Source organism: Lingula anatina, chromosome 9 (genome assembly GCF_051362555.1).
Source record: "Lingula anatina isolate TDL-2025a chromosome 9, LinAna3.0, whole genome shotgun sequence".
In the NCBI taxonomy this organism is placed as follows: Eukaryota; Metazoa; Brachiopoda; class Lingulata; order Lingulida; family Lingulidae; genus Lingula; species Lingula anatina.
The window spans coordinates 8,055,561-8,080,051 of NC_141775.1; the positions used below are offsets into that span (position 1 = coordinate 8,055,561).

The following is a 24,491-nucleotide window of genomic DNA, read 5'->3' on the forward strand; positions in this document are numbered from 1 at the left end:
TTTAGATCGATCTAAAGATTAAGTTTTAGATCGACCTAAATCCCTGGGGGTTCACGCTAAATTGCAGTCAGCCGAGCGGGCACCACAGTTAATTACCCCCTTACAGCTTTTAGTAGGCGGGACAGACGCTTAAGCCGGCCAAGCTGACAGTAATCTAGTGAGACTCCCCACAGGGATAGATCGATCTAAAAATCTATGGAAATAGGGTGTTACTTAAAGAAAATAATGTTTTAATTCTTACCGCATTTTGCTTTAGTAGGTCCGATTTCTCATGCTTCAGTTTGCCAATGTCCACTTTCAGAACTTCTATCTGCTTTAATATATCTGTAAACAAATAAAAGGACAAACTTTTACAATTAATTGAAAAATGCTACAAAAATGCTTTTTCAGTTAAAACATGAAACTAAATGATGTGCCATAGAATTGAAATTCATTCTTCAGCTAAGGTGATTTCACTTAGAATAGATTCAGATGAAATGATAAACTTGCATCAAAGTATTTTTATCCAATTTAATACTTCTTTTCAAAATCAATTCTTTTACAAATCATTCTCAAAACTTACAAATGGTACACCTACCTTCATCTGTCATATATGCTAAACTTGAGTGGTCCTCACTGAAGCTGTGTGAAAAGGATATTCTTTTACAATTTGGGGTCTCAGCAGACGACATGCTCTCCTAAAATGACAAATATAAAAATAGTAAAACCACCTGTCTCATAGTCACAATATCATTTACAATGTTTAATTTACTTTGCTGGGAAGCACTTAGACTAATTGGCACTGAGCAGTTCAAGGAAAGCAACCACCCACAAACCCATTCACACACCCACGTCCTTATCTGCTCATCTACCTACAAAACACATTTTACTTCGCTTCCCCCCCCACCTACTTGCTCATTCTGTAGTTTACTTGCTTTCCATCTACTACCTTCTACTTATATCCACCCAGACAACCCACAACCAGACACCCCACAAACCCATTTACTCCCCCACCCACCCCACCTTCATTAAACACCCATCTGCCCACCTACCCACCCACCCCAACCACTCACTCACTCACCCAACCACTTTTCTCACTCACTGAGTTATAAATAATCTTTTATTGTTATCTGTTTTCCCTTACCAGTCCTGTGTCAGAGTCATCATGATCATGAATAAACTGCTGTTCCACAATTCCTTCATCTATAATGCTGTTGAAACTACTGGTAGAGTTGGAGGGAGATATCTGCATTTTGCTTTGACTTTGTCTGTAACACAAGGAAATTATTTTATTAATCAAATTCGTTTTAACTAATTATACCAACTCATAATTTATTCTTTAGTTCTCATAAGAAGATGATATAATGCTATATGACTTGCCCCCTTCTTAAATAAACTTTATTTAAAAAAAGGGCTCACTATCAGCTCTGTTAGAGAAGCTATGAGGAAAGGGGACTACAGGTCCAAATTGACTGATTGTAACTGTTTATAAAAAATCTGAACAAATGTAACTCACCTTGATTTTCCACTACTTCCTTGACTAGAGGCTGGGCTGGAGGGGGGACTGCAGGTCTTAAACGACTGATTGATACTGCTTGCACTTGGACTGTCTGATAAACGACATTGGCAGCTGCTACAAACAAATATTTCAAAAGGTGAATACTTTTTTTCCTTTTCACATTTTCATAATTTTTGTACAGTGCTGAGCCTTATTTTGCTCAAGTAAAGAAATTCAGTATCTGAATTCTGCCTTGTATCTATGTCAGATATCGAGGAGAATGCTTACCTTTTATCTGAACTGCTATCTTTTTCTTTCCTGTCAAAGGCTGCACTAGAGAAGCGACGTGCCAAACTCTTCATTGCTTTCTTGCCCTAGATAGAATAATAATTGGTTAAAATATTTCATTTGAGAATTTTGATATCTTGGAAACTGAATTTAGAGAAAAAAGCATATGATTAAGCTTACTAGTATCTTTTGTACATTAATAGGCTAACATGATGTTTGTCCTGTTACAGTTTATTTGACTTGAACAATGTAAACAGTGTCAAACAGATTGACAGATAAAATGTAGAAAGTAAACAAAATAACATTATAAAAATAAAACAGGACTTACTGCAGATGGGGACTTGTTTGTCTCTCCCACTGTTGCTAGAGGAGAGGGTGGGGCAAGTACTGATTTTCTTGACGCTTGCAAGGAACTAGTATCTATCGTCTGCGTACGCACTCGCCCAGTCAGTTTTTTAAATGTTTCCACCAATCGGCTGCTTTCTGTCTTTCCATTGATTGGGTACGATAACAGTGACGTGTTCTTTCTCAGCAAGTCTTGATACAGCGTTTCTAGCAAGGCTGCCCGAGTTCGATCCTGAAAGTTGAATGTTACATTTTTTAAAAATTCGTTTTAAGATTAATCGTTATCAATATGAATGTACAATAATAAACTATTTGCAAATAAGTTTAGGATTAATTTTTACATACATAGAAAACATAACTCATAAAGAGATTAATTATAACCTATTTGAAAATATAATTCTTTTGAAGACAAAAAGAATTAATCTGTTCATACACTCATCACTAATAAAAGTCAACATCTCTTCCTATAATGAGTACTGTTATTTCTTTCAAGTCTTTACTTATGTGAAATCTTTCAAACAAATATACTGGCAAACTTGGCTTTTAGATTCAAACTTACATTCAGTTTGGCAAAAGTCTGGGCCTTATAACATGAATTTTCTGCATTTATCAGTTTGGTCAGCAGAAATTCTCTGAATTCTGGTCCCTGAAATTATTCAAATAACAACAATAAATAAATGTGGAAATTATTTCTGACATTAATGGAAATAACTTCATAACCTCATAATTGATTATGAATATCAGATTAAGGAACTTGTGATATTTTGAAGGCATATGATAGAAAGAGAGAGAGAGAGAGAGAGAGAGAGATGCATACCTTTACAATCACAGCAGGTGAAGGTAGCGTTGGTCCAAAAAATGGGACATCATCTCTTGCTGTTACAGACACCTGGAAGCAACAATCAAATGCAAGTCAAAACAATGTGATATCAGATATATAGTCTGCAATATTAGAATACATGCACTAAACCTTACAATTAAATATATATCAGGAACATTTACTTTTTCTTTGTCTGGTCCATCCCCTTTTACTTAATCTAATGCATGTTTTACAGACTTGTTTTAAAAATCTGCCTTTGAGTGAGTGTTTCTAAAAGTAGAACACAATGAGAAATATGTGTAACTCTGATATTGAAACCTCACATTAGCAACTGACCAACGTTGCAATATCAACCTCTCTCTAGGTAATGACCTGAATGGACCAGTCACCTGATTTACTGGCATACAGATGTCTCAATAATTATTCAACATTTTGCCATCCTCTCCCTCACTTTACTTAAGAAAATGCACACTTTTTTAACGGGGGCATATACATTTTTTTTTTTCAGTACAAACTGAAACTTCCTCACAGACATATGAATCATTTTAATATAATGTAACCATGATACCTGCAGATAAAACTTACCTTGTAAGCTACATTTTCAGTATTGGCATTGATTGGCTGTACAACTATGAAGGTGTGCAGGAAGTGGGAAGCTATCATATCAGGCACAAAAGGCGTGTTCTCATCTTGAAACACTATGGACACTATGTCGTTGCCTATGTGCCTCTTCCTCTGCAACTGAAATGTGGAAAAAAGAGAACATGCTGAATAGATGTGGCACTGGGTCGTATTTGTGTCAGCCTCGCACAGCTGATTTTAGGTGACTGATGGATTTGTGGTTTTCTGTTCAACAGTCTCTAGCTGCATGGTACAGAAGTGAAACAGGTGTAAGTAAATATATATAAATCATAAGATAACAGTGACATTGGTTTAGATGTGACAATGAACTTAAGTATCAGGATAACAACGACAATTGCATAGCTAACAGAAGCAGTTGACTTTGTGCACCAATTTTTCATACCTGCTGTGGATCCATATCAGTGTAGGGTAACAATGTTGACACATGGAACATAATTTCTCTGTCTCTGAATTTTGTGTAAACAGATTCTTCTCCAGTCTGACCATGATTTGTATCCAAACCACCACGAAAACTAAAATCAAATACATACATATTTATACATATGTTATTGGTACCTATATTGTATACACTTAGGTTTTGACAATAACTTGACATGAAAATATTGTATACTGCATTTAGTATGACTTACACAAGAACAATGCCATTGTGTTAAATGTGACAAAAGACAGTATCATAAATTAGGTATCAATCAATGCCGAAAATTTCCTTCAACGCACAATGTGCCTACCCTTTGAAATCTTTTAGCTGTATTCTCTGTCCCATGACGTTCAGGAACTCCTCCATAGCAGCACTATGCGTCCTGTTTCCAAATACTTCCTCTTCCTTTGTCTGAAAAGTTAACACGTAACATATTGTTAAATCTAAAAGGAAACAGGTGTATACACTTGCTACGTCATGATCTCACCTTCAAGTTGATAACGTGCCTAGCTGATCATGTAATTCCGATATGACAATGTGCACAATTTGCACTTACCTTGTTGCAATATCTGGTTAAAAAGTTTTTAATTTGTTGCCAAGCTTAAAATCCACGTCAGAACATTAGAATTTCCCAGAAATTTGCAAATTGAAAAATTTCTCATCAATTTGAAAGTCAGTGCAATGTTTTCATATTTTGTTACCAAAACAATGTATAATTGAATATTTACAACAATAATTTTAAACTTTTTGAAACTTGATCAATATCTATCCTACAATAAGGCACACAGCAAATGTTTAACATAAATTTAACAGTTATCAAGAGCAAAAAATAGATAAAGAAATGTAAAATCTTACCTGCCCAAATCTTTGGTATATGACCCCAAACTTAAAAGTATTTGTCAGAATGTGTTCATCGTAGTTGACAATCATCTCTGATCCCTTCAAATTGAAAAATAATTATCAATTTAAACATCCCAACATACTGTGATTACTATTGATAATCATCCATAATCAAGAATAACTTCTGACAGAACTGTCATCCACTCCAACATAAAAAATTGTAAATGTATAAGTATTTAATTTAGTATAATATTTTATTAATTTTGTTCTGGCTGCCTGCCTTGATACAAAGAGGACTGGTTAAGGAATAAATTTGTTAAATAATTGGCTGAACTGCTTTTGGACAACAATTCACCAAAGACTTATTCTTAATCAAATATATGTATTGTAATATTTATATATTCAAATGAATGGCTTTCAACAAATAAAGTATGGTGACCTATTTAAAAACTCAATAAGACCCATATTCAAAATGCGATAGTTGACTTATGATAGTTAAATAACAACTTTCTTTCTACAGTAAAATGTATAATACCAACCTTCGGAAACAATACAGGGTGAAAATGCTCAGTTGTGATATCATCGCATATCATTTTAGCCATTCGCGCAGGACTTGGAAGTGGTTCCAAGTTGCACACTGGGACAATCTCGTGCTGCGTGCCTCTGTGTGTTCTAAGGATAATACGAACATGTTCCTGGGAGGACACGTTTTCTGTCTTCACTGACATTATTATGGGGCCCAAGTTATCATCCATGGCATAAAAATTGAAATGTTCCTAGAATGGGAAAATATAGAACAATTTGTCACATTCTCCCTTTTGAGATAATTTTTCAAGATAAATGAAGAATGAGTGAATCACTGATATAGACTTGTTGTTCCAAAGGACTTTTTTCTATGATGAAAATTCATAGCATTAACAATCTAAAATCTCTTCTGATAAATCCAAAGCACAAGAATAAAAATCACCATGATACAAAAGAAAGGAGTCAAAATGCCATGTACTGTTAAGTTTGTTATTTAACAATTTTGTATCAATACATAAAAAAATCTGTACATATAACACCCACCTTCCCTAAGAAATGTCTCCTATAATTTAACACTGTTTCATCATCTTCAACCTTATAAGGCCCAACAGGTGTCGCCATAGTAGGGTTTCCCTCATTATCCAGAGGGCAGGAGTGGTCAGTCCCATCTACCCAGTAACCACCTGCTGTAGGCACAGATATCATGGGGTAGGGGCCAGGGCCCTTTAAGATCTAAAATCAAAATTGAAAATATTATCATTATGATTATGAGAGAGAGAGAGAGAGAGAGAGAGAGAGAGAGAGAGAGGGATATGATTCATCTGGTTATTCATATAAGTGGTTATGACATCTATCTCTTTCTACTGTATGTTTAAATCTGTACAAATACATCTTAAGTGATGGAATTGGATTAGTACCAACTATGACCAATGGTGATAAAATATGCTTGTTGCCATGGTAACTAACTTACCATCTCTACTGTGCTCTCTGCTCTATGCTTTCTCTCTTGGCAACTAACCTATAAATATAAAATAAATATACCTATGCCTATAAAAATAAATAAAAAATGTTATTTTGTCATGGTAACTAAACTCCTATATCACGCTCTTTTGCCTGTATAGGATAAATGAATAATTAACACGCTTCTACTTTTGCAAAGCTGTTGATAATACAGTGAAATTGAAAGGAAAGGTATATTTATGTGTTGTCTTAGTAACTAACTAAAGTTATTTTATGGACCTAAAGTTGTCTAAACTGATGTTTTTCTAAATGATTTTCATAATGCATATTCAGATCTTATGAAGATGAGTACAAATATATCTTCAGTAGTATTATGGGAGCAGTAAAACACATTAAACATATATCTTAAATATAAAACATGTTAAGTGACAAATAGAGACTTATTTTGTGATCAGTTGTCATAGCAACGAATTAACACAGTCCAAGGCTCATATATGGCCTTGTTCAGTTCATACAGAGAACTACTGCAGACTTCTTCTTAAGGAAATGTCTAGAATTACTGAAGCTGTGGGAGATATGATGACACCCATGCACCATATAACACAACACACAGTGGTCGCATTCACAGCAAGAATAAGTTAAAATTAATAAAAGATAAGTCATAATCTCACATTGGCAGATGAGAAAATTACTTCTGTGATATAGATATTGGAATATTCAGGCAATTGCTGCATCTAAGAAATCCGGCATCCTTTCTCAAAAGAACTTAACTAAATTAAAAAAATTTAAAAAAATTAGACCAAAACAAATTAGAAAATATAAGTTGTGAATGTGACCATCCAACAGTTTCTACCTCCAGAGCATCAAGTGTATTAGCAACATCAGTGCCTTTACCACTTCCACAAATCTTACACCTACACCTTAATGATTTCAGCCACAGAATCACATCATATATAATAACATATATAATAAAAGGAAAAACAAATGAATGAACAAACTGCTTATAGTCCTTGGTGTTTGCACACATAATATAACACCACTCGTGAACGAACACATACACACACACACACACACACACACACACACACACACTGTGAGAGCATGCATGAACAGAAAGAGACACACTTTCACATATATCTATAAATACTTGCACATAGTCACACTATTTAGTTTTGATCTTACAGTGGCAAAAAAAAAATATGCAAATGAAAAATTGCTTATTTGGCACTTATATCAGCATAGGCACTCTAAACTATCAGTATCCCACAGTCACAACAATTAAAGGACATAGAGAACCACATGTATATAGCAATAGAGACATATAAATTTGTCGAGATGGAGGAATGTCATCCTTATCTGATACTTGCTGCAAAGTGATAACATATAACATATGTAAAGTACTCAACAAAATAAAATCTATCCAGGTGTTCTTTAACTTAGAAACCTTAAAATCAAGGAACTTTTTTATAAATGATTTTTAACTAAACATATTATTATACCAGGTCAATGTTTGTAAATCAATAATTTGTAACCTTATGGTTTATTAACTGTGAATGTTTCACAAAAAAGCCAAATCATGCCATTATAATAGTTTTTTTTTTTTGTTGAGTAAAGAACAGTAGTGCAGACGATGATAGCAGTACAAGATATATGGGCTATGCCTAACCTTCCCACAAGGCAGTTCACAACGCTGCTCTTCCATTCTTTGAGATTGCAATCTCAGCAAAATTTCAACAAAATCATATCGCTGGAAGAAATGATATAGAATAGTACTATTTATCTTTATTATTATTAATTACAGATCACTAACTCTCACTGTCTTAATTTTTGCTCCTCTTGACCATCAGGGAATTAGAAATGGGTACCTTTAAAGCTTGTTTAGGTTGATCAAAAATAGTACACTTTGCATCTCATTTGGCCTTTTTCTTCTTTTAGAGTGATTAGTACATCTTGCATGTGCACCTAAACAATCCTTTAACCTGGTTAACTGGTAGGTCAAAGGTCAGTGGGTGACAATCAAAACTTGGTAACCTTAGAAAACAATGCAGATAACCCTTTCTAAAACTGTAGTCAGCTTTATGTTTCAAAGTTTTGCTTTTCGTAAGGTTCCAAAAACTAAGGATCACTTGGCCTTAAATCGATCCCTATTCCTAAAGGTTTGCTATTCCCAAGAAAAAAAGGTTTGTTATTGGGAAGGTTTTCTATTCTCAAGGTTTGATATTCCAAAAAAGTTTATTCATGCTGTAATATCAATTCACAAATTGCATTAGTTGCATAATCAGAGCGAGCACCGACCTCTTTGCCAAAGAAGCCATTTTGCTATGTGTACACTCATTTTTGAGGTTTTTACTATCTTTGCACCAATATCTGTACTCTTTGGATCTTCCTACTTATGAACCTTCAGAATACCAACTTTTCAGAAGAGCAGACCTTTGGAATAGGGAACCTTTGGGATAGCTAATCTTCTCAATACCACACCGTTGGGATATCGAACCTTCAGGATATGTAGCATATATATACCCTAACAACTCTTTCAGTAACCTGGTGAGAATCTGACATATTCTAACTCCAATGACACTCAATTCGCTTCTTTAGTGGATGATTATTAGATTCACATAAAATGCAGTTTCATTTGAATGGTGAAAGCTAACAAGCTAAGTATAATTAGCAAAGATTACACAGAATGTTTGTTCCTGTGAAAATACCACGAAAAAAGGAAAGTGCAAATTGCTCTTTCTTGTGGCAAGCTGGTTCAGTTACCTAGATTCACTACTTATGAAAGCAAGGCCTTTAACTGAATTATTACATAATCCTTATTATTACCAATCAGTAGGTCTTACCTGCACATTAAGCGGCATCTCACATCGCTGATCGTCAAAACGCTGACTCTGCATTCGCTCCAAGAGATCAAAGAAATCATTGGTCTAAAAAAGAAAAAGAATTTGAGTCAATTTTCTAATAACAATATGGTGTAATTATATGAATACCCCCAAAATTATGTGTTTTTTGGTAAAAAGCTTAAATATATTGAAATCATTGGTCTAAAAAAGAAAAAGAAATTGAGTCAATTTTCTAAAAACAATATGGTGTAATTATATGAATACCCCCAAAATTATGTCTGTTTTTTGGTAAAAAGCTTAAATATTCACACAAATTTACAGTGTTATGGTGGTTCACAAAACACCTAATTGATATCTTTACTTCAACAGTGATGAGGATTTACTTTTTTAGAGCCACTGCACAGAAAATTTCACCGAGTTACGAGGAGCATCAATGAAAATATTTGAAGACTCTATATTAATAACTGATATTTCCCACAATAAGCAATCACCTCTTTGAAGGCTTCAGAAATTAACAGTGAAGTGTAAATAAAAAAATACAACTTACAGCTTTCCTGTCAACTTCAAGGTCCGCAAGCATCCTGGACGCCGGAACATGTTTCTCACAATAGACGTTCCCGTCCATTCCCTGGCGCCTGGAGAAAAAAATGGTGTTGCTAATAAACAAATAAGGCAACCTCAAATGTCTTATAGCTCTGTAATTCCATGTCTGTGGAAGCAGAAGATGCATTTAAAATTTTGTCTTATTGTGAAGTAGCACTATAATACAATCTCTGCCAAAAAAAAAAAAAAGCAAAAATAAGTAAAATTACTCTCAAAAGCCCAAATAAAAATCTAAAAAAAGCTTTAAAAAAGCAATAAAATGGCACATGTAATAACAACCTTTGGTTGGCAGTCGATCTTTTCAATGTCAGTGGCAAACAGGTAAGCAAAAGGCGAGGCATAATGCAATTTTAAATATTAAACTGATCTTTACATAAAACTAACAGCCCTCGATTCTGATCCCACCAATACTAATCGCTCTTACTGAATGCTGATCTTTTATTTCAACGTCATTGCAGGTTAACTGACTTTCAATCGATGAATGTCAATCATAAGAAACTCTAAGCCAATCAGTGCAAAGTGTCTTAATTGCATGTCACCAAAGGCAGTACTCATTGGGCAGATTTCTTCAGAAGTCAAATTTAACCAATCTTACATGTGTTAATCTGCCTCTACGTAAAAGAAAAATGCTTCAGAAAATAGCAACAAGCTGACAGAATAACTTCCCTTCCTCTATCTACATGCACAGGGAACTGTCAGTACTCACTTTTTCAGCAAAATCTACAGAGTATGAATAAAACAATCTAGCTGTCTTGCTGAATATCACCAGAAACAAATGCACAAACAACTCTCTTAACCTAACTCGTATATTGGCATGTTATCTAGAAACCTGGGCCTTTCTCACAGTGGAGGACATGTTCAAATGATAAAAATTCTTATTACTGGAAAGGGGGGGGGGGGAGCACCAGGTGTCCATTCTGTTAAGGGGGGTAAGGAAGTTGAGAAAGGGCTTATAATATGAAGTTGACTGGTTAATTAGTACTTTGGCAGCTACTTTTTTGTACACGTGCTAACCTCTTAAATCTGCCTTAACTAAATTCTAAATAACATTTATAAGTGCAAATTTACCTTGATTTCTTAGCAATCTCTTCCAACAGCGAAGCTTTCTCAAGCTTAAGTTTCATCATAGCTGTTCTCCCCATCTCCAATGCTCACATCCAAGATTACGATTTCCAGTCTCTACTTTTACTCCAAAATAATTAGTAATTACACTAAGTCTATTAATCCTTCTGTCAAGGGCCAATCAAATCATAATGGAAAAAACAGTGTGTCCTAGATTGTCACGATAGAACAGCTCCTGTTTATCAGGCAGGAAGAATAAGATACAGCTTCGAGTCCTCTGATAACAAGCTGTCATCTAATTCTAAAATTTCAACTGTACAGTTTACATTGGCTTGGGTTTGTTTCACTTTCCTTTCCTCTACTGTATCACTTTCAGCAAGGCTCTTATCTTCATGAACATTTTTCTACACTGATTCTAGGTCCAATGAAACTGTTCATTCTCACATGATAATTCCTTTCCATGCTGAACAGTTGTTGCTGTGTAATACGTTAAATCAGTCTAAAATTCAGCTAACATCCCACATACATTAACTCGGATCCTGGTTTCCAAAAAGCTTGTGCAATGGTTAACACACAGGAAATGTGTGTGCTGCTTTTTCTTTATGACAGCTACACCTATATGTACCTATGCCAGGATGTGTGTGTGTAGTGAGTTTCATAATACACATCCTTCATTATAGCTCACAGTAACCATCTCATCATGCCATTAATTGATATCCTAGTTCAGCTGTCACTGTCATTAATTGTAATAATGGAAGGTGAGGAAAAATTGGGAGTTAATTTGTCATAACCTCCGGGATGATGGGATGACTAAAGTTTCTTCCTTTCTTCTTAAGGAGGTCGCCAGAGGTATTATCATCCACTGATATGATCAAAGCAAATTACTCTCCCAGGTCTATTTCAGTTCTGTGCCATTACAAGGTAAACATAGTCCATATCCACACATGTCGTAAACCTCAATAATCCATCTGATCCTACCATATAAAAACACTGTCAAAATCAGTCCACAGATTTAAAATACAACCATGCTGACTTTTGTCCCCGAAGAACGGTCACCGTTGGCATCCACAAAAATAAAAAACGATGACACAATAAATATAAGTACACCTAATAAATATATAGTGCACCAAATAAACTGTCAATTCTCGTGTCCGGGTTCATAAAAAAATATGCAAGAGTGACACCTCAACAGTATATATACTTGTATATATGCCTGAATCACCCTTTGCAAGTGTCCTCCTTCCTATGTTAGTTATTTTATACAGTGAGTCATTAAAAACCAACCAGGCTTACAACTACCACACACTGAATTTCACTCAAGTTGACATATAAATGGTCATCTTTTTTTTTTTTTTTTTTTGCTGTTGATTTATTGACTAAAGATTCATCAACAACTGCTCAAGTGATTTAATTAACTTGGTTATATTGTTTAGTCAATTTCAAAAATTCTTTTTTTCTTTCATTTCAATCAACATTGCTTCAGATCCGTCGAGAAAAAAGACAGAAATTTACACAAAATAAAAATTCCCCTCAAAACAATAAAAAAATGGGCCCGAAAAGCATTTAAAATCAGTAGCTATCTTCCAAATCTATGTCACGGGACAGCACACAGAAAGGTGGTACTGTCCACAAGGAAGGACACAAATAGGCCTGACATAACCACAAAAATTGTGTCCTGTTAAAAATGCCCCTTAAAGTGTCCAAAAAAGGGACACATTTGTCCGGTACAAATACTGACCATAAGTAACAAGAAGTACTCGACTGACACATTTAGATACGGTATTGTGTGTGCCAGTCTGTGGTATAACAAAACCTATTCAACAACATTTGGTTATCATCAAACCTATATTTTCATCATGTAGAATTTACTAATGTGATAATCATTAACTTAAAGATCATAATGCAAAAAAAAGGGGGGGGGGAAGAGATTCCAAGGCCTAATTTTTCAACACAATATGAAGCTAAACTTTCTGGTATTTTAAAGAATTCTTAAACATTAAAATTGTCTTAATTTGATCTGAATGATGTAAAATTATACAGTTATAAACTATTATCCTTTCACCAAAAATCTTTTACTGCACAGAGGTGATTGTGAAATTTTTTCCCAGAAGAAATAATTACAGGTTATTATTAACTTAACTTATGCTTAATACTGCCACTGGGTATTTCCTAAACCATTGACAAGTCAGAAAGTCGTGATGTTATCAGGGAGGCCTTTACAGGCTTAGTCACTGCACAGGTGAAACAGTAGCATCAACATGTACATAAATCATTTCATCAACAAGCTGCTTCACACTCCTGTCCTTGACATAATTGATATCTGCAGCACCTTATATTACATGTAATTTTTATGTAATGACCCCAATGTGGAATCAACATGGGACTTTCAAAGATCATTCTTTATTTAAATATCAAATATCAAGAAGCAGTATCAATACTACGACAGGGTTTGGAAATTCAAACAGGACTAATATCTAAATACAGTAGAATTAACTAAGTCTACCAACACCAATCATTTGTGAAAGGGCATTCATTAATATATGGATACAGTGCAGAACAATGCGCCAAATCAAAATTTCACTTGCAGGCATTTTGGAAAACTTCTGAGGAAATATTTCCTGTTAACATCTCTAAGATCCACCAACACAGTCTGTATTTTGAACACAATAACAGGATATATCACTGAATAAAAACAAGTAAGGATCATAAGCTTCATTAGTGTTCATCACGCACTTCCCATCACTAATTTATGACTGAATGGGAATTATAGCACATGTTCACACTAGGTATAGATGGATCACTTTGGAACCGATCTTTATGAGTGTAAGGCATAATCTATTGATCTCTGATATATAATTATGCTGTAGAAGTGTCCAGTAATTAAGCATCATCTACTCTCACTTACAAAATCTCCATCAAATAAAGATCTGTCCAGCGATGTAGCTTGGGAAAGTGTGAATTCTCCTTCATTATGATTGATTGTCCAAATAAGTGCTGCATGTACAGCTTTATTGATTTTCAATAATTCTGTATGTTAATGCCCCTTCTGGATTAATTATTGCAGTATTGTACTTTTTACTTATCAAATGCCACATTAACGCCAACGTACCAGTAGTCATATTAACAATTCATACACAAAGTTTTAACGTGATATTTACACATAGATCAGGGGCGGATTTAGGCCGTCTTCTGGGTCTTCTGGAAGACGGTCAGATTTTCAAGTTTACATTGTCAGCCATCTAATGTTTTCTGTCGGAAGACGGTCAAAAATGGAAGATGGATCAACAAAGATAATTTGGAAGACTGTCAGAAAATATCTCTGGATCCGCCCCTGTAGATCACAGTATAACCATATCCAATTTTGCAGCAGACATTTTGATTTAAGGAAGGGAATAAAATTTAAAGTGTCATTCCTCAGTTAATTATTTTAGATAACATTCAATCATAATATTCTTAAATTAATTAATTGATCAATTTGAACTGTATAAGGATCTCACCTTATGTGCCAATAAAAAAAATCTACAAAGATATATTAGAATTTTAAAGTAATCAAATTTAATATCTATCATAATGGTTATTGAATGGGGATATTAAAATTGAAAAATACTGCATGAATTCCTTAACAACCATTACATACAAATTAAAGAAACCCACTGTTATTTTATCTACTTGATCACTAACAAATTCAGCTTAAAAATGACACTGTCACCATTCTGTCAATTTTTAATTCTTTTGTTTTGAAGAGATCACCATTATACCTTTCATAGAAAAAAATCTCATGGAGATAACTTGTGTACTTTTTTACCAACACCAGGCTTATTAGTTTGAAACAAATTTTCAGCAACTAAAGCTCCATTCATTTGAATGTGTACTAAGTAGAAAGCTCACATTTTCACACCCTGTGGAAATCTGAACTCTTTTACTCCACTTTTTTTCTATTAGTTGCCCATGCTCTTCTATAATTGATGAAACAGTATTTTTCACAGAAATACCAATATGACAGCAGTATGCTGGGTTTAGTCAAGCACTATGCTGTACAAAACAGGTTCTTGTTATAAAACAATATTTTTTGATTCAAATGTTGGTTTACAAAAAACAGATCAGCCACATCCCTACCTTAACAAAAAATATCATTAAGTACTAATTCCAGGAATTTAGCAAGTTACCTAAATAAAAAATACCACATCTTTTTAATCCAATGCAGATGTCATCTTTTTTTATGAAACTGAAAGGTGAAATTTTGTGCCAATAAAATTTTGTGCCAATAAACATTTAGAAGATTAATGATAAAATAAACCCAAAGACAAGAAATAACAACAAATAACTAAAAGAGTGAAGAAACAAAATTGACATCTACCTGAAACTTCGGAATGACATGGCAGATTTCCATCTTCTTGGAAGCCTCATTGAGTCAGACTTCTTTTTCTTTCTTCCTAAAATGTCTCTTAAACTCCTCAAACTGAACGAATTAATCATACTGCTGACGTTGTCGTTGGCGTTGTCTAAGAGTATGAACAAGTGACTGGAGACTCAGTTCTTACATTTAAGGATATATATACATACACGTATTCAAAAAGCCCTAAGTGTCTTATACCCCAGAGAATGCGTCACAGTTGACATCCGAATCAAGGGAGATTGAGAGTATGTCCGCCTATGCAGCTCACGTCATAACATCTGATAATAGTCACTACACCTTTATAATCCTCCAAATCTCTATCTCTTCTTTCTTAAGCTAGTCAAAGAAAAACCTTGCAGAAGCTATGCAGTTCCGTCAAAGTGCTGTCACTCAACCAAATCTCCAACACTCATCTCTCAGTGTCTGACAGTATTGTCGCATCCAATCATGATCAATAATTCAGCATTAATCCTCCTCCGGAAAAAAGGTTCGTCTAATCAGACCGAAGCGCTGCTAATGAGAGCCATGCATTAAAGATTGCAGTGTGGAATACTACATGCAATGTTCAATAATCCTTCCTATTCAGAGTTCTCTTTTAGGACGAGCTAAGCCAGTACCCAAGTTGACTGTTATCCAAGTTCACTGGATGTGCACCTGCGAGTGTCCAGACTTTAAGTGATCCCAGCCCCGAAAAACACCTGCTTTTAAATGCCCCCCTTCTCCCTGAGGGGTCAGTCTGTGTCAAGGTAACCCAGCTGGACAAAGCCAGTGTCACTCATTAATCTTAATGAGCGGCACAGCTCTAATGTCACCTGGCCAATTAAACCCTGTTAAGGTGACAGACGGACCAATTTGGATTAACTGACCCACTCAGGTGTGACCTCTCATTAAGTCATGAGCAATGCACAGGTAACTTTGAATTGTCTATAACACTCATTCAACAGTTTGTCTATTAAGTCCTGGTCATTGTCTGTCTATCCAGGTACACTGTCCACCCTTCTCTTCTTACCTTGTTTCGTCTTGACCATCAATCTAGATTTTAAACTGTCCCAAACACAGGTGCCACATTAGCCCATGGCCAGGTGAGAAACTGATCAAAGTTTGAATAAAAACTGACCCACACAGGTGTTCGGACATCTTGTTGGAACACACCTGTCTCTTAGACAATATTACACATATTGGTATTACCCTTGGATTTCTCACCTATAGAAATGTTTGTCCCATAACATCTAATCTTTCAAAATGTATCTGTCCTCTTGTGTTTCCAATGCATTTTGATGCATCAGTGATATTTTATGTGCACAAAGGTATATCTGTGTGTCTAATAAATGTGACAGTCCTCTTGCTCCTCTGTTGCAGAGATACAGCTCTGAAGTCCTATGTAATGTTATGTTGCAATGCTAGCACAAAGTGGTCACTTCATAAAACATCTGAGACCACAATGCACATCAACTTTTTTTTAATACCATATTACTCATACCGTTCCACAGTTGAGTCACAATTATTTTAACACTATGCCACAGAAGAACTCAATCAAATATTTGATTGGTATGGAACCAGCTGAGCATGGCTTACTTATTAAATTAATTAATTAGTGTCATTGCTGTCTCACTTCTCAAAAGTCAGTCATCTGATGTTGTTACTGTTTTTATTAACCTAATATTTAAGTAAACTTGATTACTAGTTTCCTGTTATCACTGTATTTTTAGAGGTAAAAGCATTAAACATGGTGTTATTACTTGGCAGAAAAATTCATGTGGTTGCGTCAGTCACGTCACCTCTCCTGACTCATCAGACAACAGCAGTGGATCTGCTCAAGGATTAAAAATTCTAATATCATCGATTTTATGCAGTATCAATAGCAGCAAACCAACTGACATGACTAGTTTCTACACAAGTTATTACAAGGAGTTAGCAAATATTGCAATAAGGTGACATGCTTGGATTGGGTGCATAAATTGTCCAAGTGAACCTCACTTCTTGTTTATTATGCTGCGTTGAGGGTTATGTGCTCTCTCTCTCTCTCTCTCTCTTTTTTTTTTTTTTTTTTTTTTTTTGGAATCTTGCTATTGTTTGTACAGATGTGTTGAGTAGTCTTAATGATCAGTTAATGTTTGTCTTTTTACATAACAAATCTTACTGATGGACGCTCTTTTTTTTTTTTGCTTCAGTCTGTATTTCTATTTGTCACTAGTGTCACTCAAAAAGATATGGATGAATTTTGATGAATTTTTCAGAATAGGTCAGAAATGATTAGATTTTGATAATGATTCAATGATTAATTAACTGTTATAGAAAATTATCTCTCTGTTTGTCTGTAATGCAAAAAGTTATGAAGGGATTTTGATAATAATACTCAGGAAAGGTCAAAAATGGACTTGGTTTAATTAATCAATTAGTTTACTAATTGATAGATAATTTATACTAATGAGGAATTGAGCTGCCTTGGCAAAGGTTTACACTCTCTGAGTGCTCTTCCTCGGTTATAATTGAACTTTTAGGCCATGCAGGCTGACTGCAGTCAGACTTCATACTATATGATCAGTATGAAGCATCTATGAAAAATTTATGACTATTCTCAATTGAGACTTGAGTCTGTTATCAATTAAGCTGGTATCATAGTATGTCCTGGATCAGCATGCATCAAATAGCTTATTCAACATTTAAGGAAACCTGCAAGGGAAATTATTGTGAAACTTGTAAGTCTCTTGGGATAATATTGAGAATTTGCCATTAAATTACAGCAATTAACGCCTTCATCAATTCAACACTTCACGTGTATCCTGAACTTGTCATGAAAATTTATGAAGACTTAGTAAAATATCTTGTCCACTAACAATAAGACCAATAAACCAACTACTAAGACATAATATCTCCTTTGGAGGGGCAGTTTAGTTCCAAAGTAGGTATCACTGTTTATATAATATTATATGTTCCAAAGTAGGTATCACTGTATATATGTTGTAAATTTCACTGATGTGCCTTGTTACAGCTGGGAGTTTATAATAATCTTTGATTCCTTTCAAAGATGACCTATCTGTCACATCTAATAGATAGCCAGGTGTCACCTTAGTTCAGACTCTAAACTAGTCAATCAAGATCTGTTGTTTCCTATCTGTTATCTATGGTCCATTTAATAGGTGACACCTGTCATATCAGTTGTTTGTCAGGTGTCACCCACCTAGCTGAGCCAAGACTCTCCTGACATGAGTAAGATCTACACAGATAATGTATTGATAAGCATCTGTTTACAGCAAGTCACCACCATAACGACTGTCCGATGTCAGGGTGTCACATAGGTGTCATCAAGTGTCACCTTAATTTAAATGCTACCAGAAGGTGCTCCTTGGTTGCAATCAGCACCATGAGGTGGCACCCCAAACTTTATTGTTACCTGGCTTAATTAAAGACAAGAAAAGTAACTGAAGAGGCAGGGAGGAGGGAGTCTTTAAGTGAAAGGCATTTCCTATGGAGTCTTGTAAGATGTCCAATAGGAAATTGGACCAAAATCCTATTGGGTACTATAAGACAAACATGCATCACCAAGATGCGTATCCCATTGCATGTGTCATTCTGTTAAGCTGATTGCACTTAGCAAGAGTCCCCGCAGAGTTGGGTCGATCGATGTAGACCGATGTTGCCTATGGGAATGGGGTCTTAGGCATGGCACTTGAAATGCAATGTAATTCAGAATAATCAAATTTAAAATACTGCGTTAATGAAATGAAATGTGGTAGTACAGCCAGAAGCGCTGAATTTCTCTTGGTAATGGCTCAATAATTAATGTGAGACAATTTGACCGGAAATAATTGCCTAATTTACCAAAGTGTTTATATAAGTGTAAATAAAATGAGATGTGACCAAAAAATATCAGATGTAACATCAAGTTCTTGGTCAGTTGAGTTAAAATTAATACTCAGAATATAGTAAAAAAAATCACTGGATTTTCTTTTCACCTTTATGAAATATATATAAATGTAGAGACATAGCAAATATAATAAAATAGAATAAAATAATAACAATCTAAATCTTTATGAACTATTTCACAATGAACATCTTATAAAATATCTCAGAGTGCATGGCATTTATTGAATTCATAGCCAATATGTGCAATATAACTGAGTATAATAATCCTTAATTTTATGTGACAGAGTGAAGATGCTCAGCTGTTAGCAACAGATGTTTATTTATCTAATGTGTAGCCTGAAGAGACACCAGTGCTTCTGACTCCCAACAATTCACATGTCAACATTCTTGTCTAATTAATTCAGGTGAGTGGTTCTCATGATGTCCAATGTCCATGTAAAGAGGCCAATGTGTTTCTTGTTTTCTTCTGGGGGCATGATTTTCACTACTAGTAATTAGATTTTAGAAATTCTGAGAATGCGTGTGTGTGTGCATGTGTGCATGTGTGTGTGTGTGTGTGTGTGTGTAAGGATGTATGTGTGTACCTAAATATAATGGACCTGTTACAAGCCTGTAGCCAGCATTTGAAAAATAGGAAAAGGTGGTACTTTTTATGAAAAAGTGGACCTTTGTCAACCTATAATGCCAGAATGGCCTAGAACCTAGATCATACAATTATAATAAAAAAATCTGACCATCAATCTTTTTACCACTGTTCACTTATGACCAACATGGTTGGATATCTTAATTAATCAGACTGATGCCAGTGTAAGTCATCACTCGTTGAACACTGGGCTATTTTTTACTTCAGAGTAGATCATTTCGGACCAAGAGCATTTCTTTTAACCCCTGCCCCCCCCCCCCCCCCAAAAAAAAAAGACCTTGCCTTTAGACCTGTGTTAAGATGTTATTTTTATTTAATTTCCATTTCTATCAGTAATTTGCAGTGTTTTGATTTCTTTTCATATCATTCCATTCTTTATTAATTACCTTATCTTAAAAATAATTAAATCTCAAATTAACAACCTGGTAAGTGGATGATGAAAAACACACCAGTTTAACAGAAACATGTGCCAAAAGGTGAATAATGTCTTCATCATTTGATAGTCCTCTTTTCTAATATCAAATCTTTCATTATGACTGCCTGCGTAACAAAGATAATAAAAAAGTATTACCAGGCGATTTTAATTTATGTCTCATTAACTAAAATGAAATTTTATTACTTGGTATTTATTTTCACAGTTTTTCAATCAAAATCTTCCAAAAAATAAGTTGCATGTCAAATATGATTAAAGACATTATTATTACTTTTCCATCTTTGCACGTTTCTCATTTCTCTACTGGAATTATCTTGTCTCCTGAACACTGTTGCCTGCTTAGCACGTGTAATGTGCATCACATGACCAGGGGCGGATTGAGGCCGTCTTCTGGGTCTTCCGGAAGACGCTCAGATTTTCAAGTTTACAAGTTTTAAAATGTGCCTTTATATTGTACCAAAGCTAAGGTGCTTAACTAGTCATTATTGTTTTTAAAATTTAGTGAGACTCATAAATGATAATTGCCATAAGTCATTTCAGCCGTCAGAACTCCCTAGAGCCATAATAATATATTTTCCATTAGCCATTAACATTAATTCAGCACTCCTTGAGGCACAAAATGGCAGATATTGATAAAAAGCAACCTACTTAAAAAAAGACAGTTTACACCCACTCCAGTCATTATCAGATTCAGATAAAAAAATTTCTTTTGCACTGTAAGTCACTGTGAAAATGTCCTGGTGTGAGCCAAGATTGTACCAGGGCTGAATCAGGTTTTTTCCAAATGTAAACTAGCCTTAATTGTTATTGAAAACTACACAACCATGGTAAACTGAATTTGCTATGCTGTATCCTACTGAAACACTATTTGCTCTCAAAGTCATGAGTTTGAAAAAGACAATGGATCGCTTTCAATCCAAATATTAGATACCAGACGACTTTGAATGTAAGCTAATACACGCCAGGCCATAAGTTAACATAATAGTTATGTTCACCTTCCAGCTGAAAAACTGACAAACTTAAAACTGCAGTCAAATCGATAACAAAATGTTAACTAAATGGCACATCTGTTGCTACACCGTATAATCCCATCAATTCCTTATCAAAAACATCTTCGACAATTTTCTAAATATTGCAATATAAATGCAGCAGACAAGCCTTAGATTTGCTTCCGTTTTCACTGTAATATCTGTGTATCCCTTTAAGAACAGCAACCACACGAAATTGTTATTTTTACCTCTTTAGAAAGACAAATAAATGGATCGCGTGTTTAACAGGACACAAATCGCCATGGACAAAAAAGCATCGATTTACTAAAAAATTGTTTTCATCACCTCAATTTCCATTCCCAGGTAAGTCAAATAACATAATCCCCAGACATTAACATTGTACATTTCCCCCATTTCCTACTAATTTGTGAAATATAAGATAACCTCACGGCTTCCAATTTCCTTATATCTCTTATGAGATGATACAAGTAAAACACCCCATTTCCATAGATTTTTAGATCGATCTATCCCTGCGGGGAGTCTCACTAGATTACTGTCAGCTTGGCCGGCTTAAGCATCTGTCCTGCCTACTAAAAGCTGTAAGGGGGTAATTAACTATGGTGCCCGCTTGGCTGACTGCAATTTAGCATGAACCCCCAGGGAGTTAGGTCGATCTAAAACTTAATCTTTAGATCGATCTAAATCTCTGGGAAAGCACCCATATACTCTAGCAACGCACACTATTGAATTCAAACTTACCTTCAATTGAACTTGAAGTGTATATGAAAATGCATGCAGGGGTGTGTGCATATATGTATGTATGTGTGTGTGCATGTACGTGTGTACGTGTGTGGAATTGTATATGTTTGTGTGCATGTGCACCTGTTTTTTTTTCGTGTGTGTGTGTGTGTGTGTGTGTGTGTGTGTGTGTGTGTGTGTATAATTCCAAACCTTAAGCTTTTATGTCAATCACTTATACAAATAAAAGATTTACTAAGAAAAATAACAGAATAAAAAAGGAAGTAAACAAAACTTTTAATCAAAAACCATTGAACCATTGTTTTTATCTGAATTTCATATTTTATATTTTGTGTCAACTGAAACTTCTGTTATAAGAGGCATTTATATATAAGGTGTCATATTTAAATGTGCTGACATGATCACTAGGGTTCTGAAGGGGTATGTCTTTACTAGGTGAAAAATTGCTTTCCTTTTGGGCCCAGGGATTCAATTTGGTGAAAATGTCTTATACAAGATGCAATCTCTTCTGAGTAGAATATTGCTAAATTAATGTAAGGCTAATAGGCTAATGAATAAGTAGAAAAATCAAAGTTCCTTACCTGTAGTTTCGTAACGTCAACGGGGCATCACACCTGCAATGACAAGGAACAAATTTATTAACAAAAACGAAATCAAAAAAATTTCAAAGACTGTGTTATCATCTTTTTAATTTCAAACAACCATTTTTTGAGCACTTCATTCATTGTTTTTCACTATTCTGCTGAAAAGAAATTGTAAAAAAATTCTACATTTAAATAGGTAAATATATACATAAAATGTCAAGTGATAACCACAAGTTTCTTCATTTCTTTATCATTTGCCTGAAATTTAAACATGAAAAGGACAAGGATACACTTTTATATGCTCACAGAGAAGAACACTGATAATAAAGTATAAGTTATGAAATGGAGTCAGTTAATAGGGATGTAATTCAATACACCCCTTCCTAGCTACACACCTAGCTGTCTACCTGTTATCATCTCTGACTTATGTTAGTCATCTCCTCATACATAAACACAGTCCACCAAATACATTTACCTTTATAAGACTAAGATATATAAAATATTTTAAAAATATTAATTTCTTAGAAAAAAAAGCATTATAAGGGTGGTATAAGGCTTCGTTCACATGCAATGTCTATTTTCTATTTTCTATTTTCTATTTTCGGTATGTCTTATGATCACGGTCTGTGCACTGAATATCCCGCCGCGTAATTACTGGCAGCGCGAGCCAGTTACTTATAGTAACTTATAGTAACTGGCTCGCGCTGCCAGTAATTACGCCGCGGGATATTCAGTGCACAGACCGTGATCATAAGACATACCGAAAATAGAAAATAGAAAATAGAAAATAGACATTGCATGTGAACGAAGCCTAAAACTCTATACATGGTTGGTTTACATTCTAGAGAAAGATGAAGAAGAAGAAGAAAGAGAGGAAGAGAGAAAGGGGGGGACACATAAGAGGGATTGGGAAGTAATTAAAGAGTTGGAGGGTCAAAGGTCCATATCCATATATATATAAACTTTCAAGGCAACAGACTCCTATAAGACCACTACATATATATCCACTTTTTTCCAGTATTAAACTTACATATATATATAAACTTTCAAGGCAACAGACTCCTATAAGACCACTACATATATATCCACTTTTTTCCAGTATTAAACTTACTCTGTGGTTGCACTAACAGACATAGACCTCCTACGCAACCCTTTAATTCTAAAAATATCAAATCCAATGCTGCCCTGCAAGCTGTTGCATCTTTTTCTTCCTATTATTCTATCTAAAACACCAGATGGCAGCAGGGGTGGGCTTGACACTTGGCCATTAGGACTCCACATCTTTTTGGACATGTCTTTTACTGCCAAGTCACCACAATGTTTGGTCAGGTCTTCCCATGTTTGTAGTTATTAGTTACTTTCTGGCAAGAAATTTTTCTGGGAAATTAATTGTTTTTTCCTCAATCTTCAAGTCATTCTGTAAGTTGATTTCTGCCAGGTGCTTACTGCATGAAATCCTCTGGTAAATTAACTTTTCTCAAAATCCTGGTAAATTAACTTTTCTCACAGTCTTCAAGTAACTCCGTAAGTTAATTTTTGGCATGTGCTTTGGTAATTGTCTTTTCCTGAAACTTCTGAATGCATAAAATTTGTAGAAATGTCTCCTAAATTAAAGTTTCACTATTTGCTGTAATGTCCACAATGTTTAATTAAGTTGCCTTCTGACACAGAGTAAGCACAACTTGTCAACAACTGTACTTCACCTAAATCTGCTTAAACTTGGTCCTAAGTCACCTCTGATAACTGGAAATATCCCAATGCCTTGTTATTTCACAAAACTCGGAGGCAGCCAACGATGCCTTGTTTTTCTTTTCTGTTCCTAAATAACCTGTCCCCCAAACTTGAGCTGTCACAACTGAAGCATGGGAAAACTCGGAGTGCTCACCAACACTCCTGATGGCAAACCGTTTCTCTCTTAATATCTTTTGACAGTTCCATCTCCATTAGATTTCCTGCTGATTAACATTTGTAAACAAGGGAAATTATCCAGCAGAGCCCTG

At 34.9% G+C, this 24,491-nt stretch overlaps 1 protein-coding gene across 15 annotated transcripts in view; it reads right to left on the minus strand.

The window, feature by feature from the left end:
* Positions 1–24,491, minus strand: part of LOC106151030 (rap1 GTPase-activating protein 1) — a 135,313-nt gene that overhangs the window by 2,354 nt on the left and 108,468 nt on the right. For 11 of the 15 annotated variants that reach the window (XM_086996209.1, XM_086996195.1, XM_086996196.1 and 8 more), the window contains 19 exons: positions 22,489–22,521; positions 9,703–9,790; positions 9,156–9,239; positions 7,982–8,062; positions 6,326–6,373; positions 5,899–6,087; positions 5,370–5,606; positions 4,846–4,929; positions 4,301–4,401; positions 3,955–4,084; positions 3,516–3,671; positions 2,928–2,999; positions 2,670–2,756; positions 2,094–2,342; positions 1,766–1,851; positions 1,496–1,612; positions 1,124–1,247; positions 578–677; positions 242–324 (listed from right to left, as the gene is read on the minus strand). In XM_086996209.1, the coding sequence (XP_086852335.1) occupies positions 242–324; positions 578–677; positions 1,124–1,247; positions 1,496–1,612; positions 1,766–1,851; positions 2,094–2,342; positions 2,670–2,756; positions 2,928–2,999; positions 3,516–3,671; positions 3,955–4,084; positions 4,301–4,401; positions 4,846–4,929; positions 5,370–5,606; positions 5,899–6,087; positions 6,326–6,373; positions 7,982–8,062; positions 9,156–9,239; positions 9,703–9,790; positions 22,489–22,521 (2,149 nt within the window). Of the gene's footprint in view, positions 1–241; positions 325–577; positions 678–1,123; positions 1,248–1,495; positions 1,613–1,765; positions 1,852–2,093; positions 2,343–2,669; positions 2,757–2,927; positions 3,000–3,515; positions 3,672–3,954; positions 4,085–4,300; positions 4,402–4,845; positions 4,930–5,369; positions 5,607–5,898; positions 6,088–6,325; positions 6,374–7,981; positions 8,063–9,155; positions 9,240–9,702; positions 9,791–10,826; positions 11,747–15,177; positions 16,034–22,488; positions 22,522–23,602; positions 23,800–24,491 lie in introns of those variants that run through there. The other 4 variants (XM_086996202.1, XM_086996203.1, XM_086996208.1 and 1 more) reach the window with 4 other exon arrangements.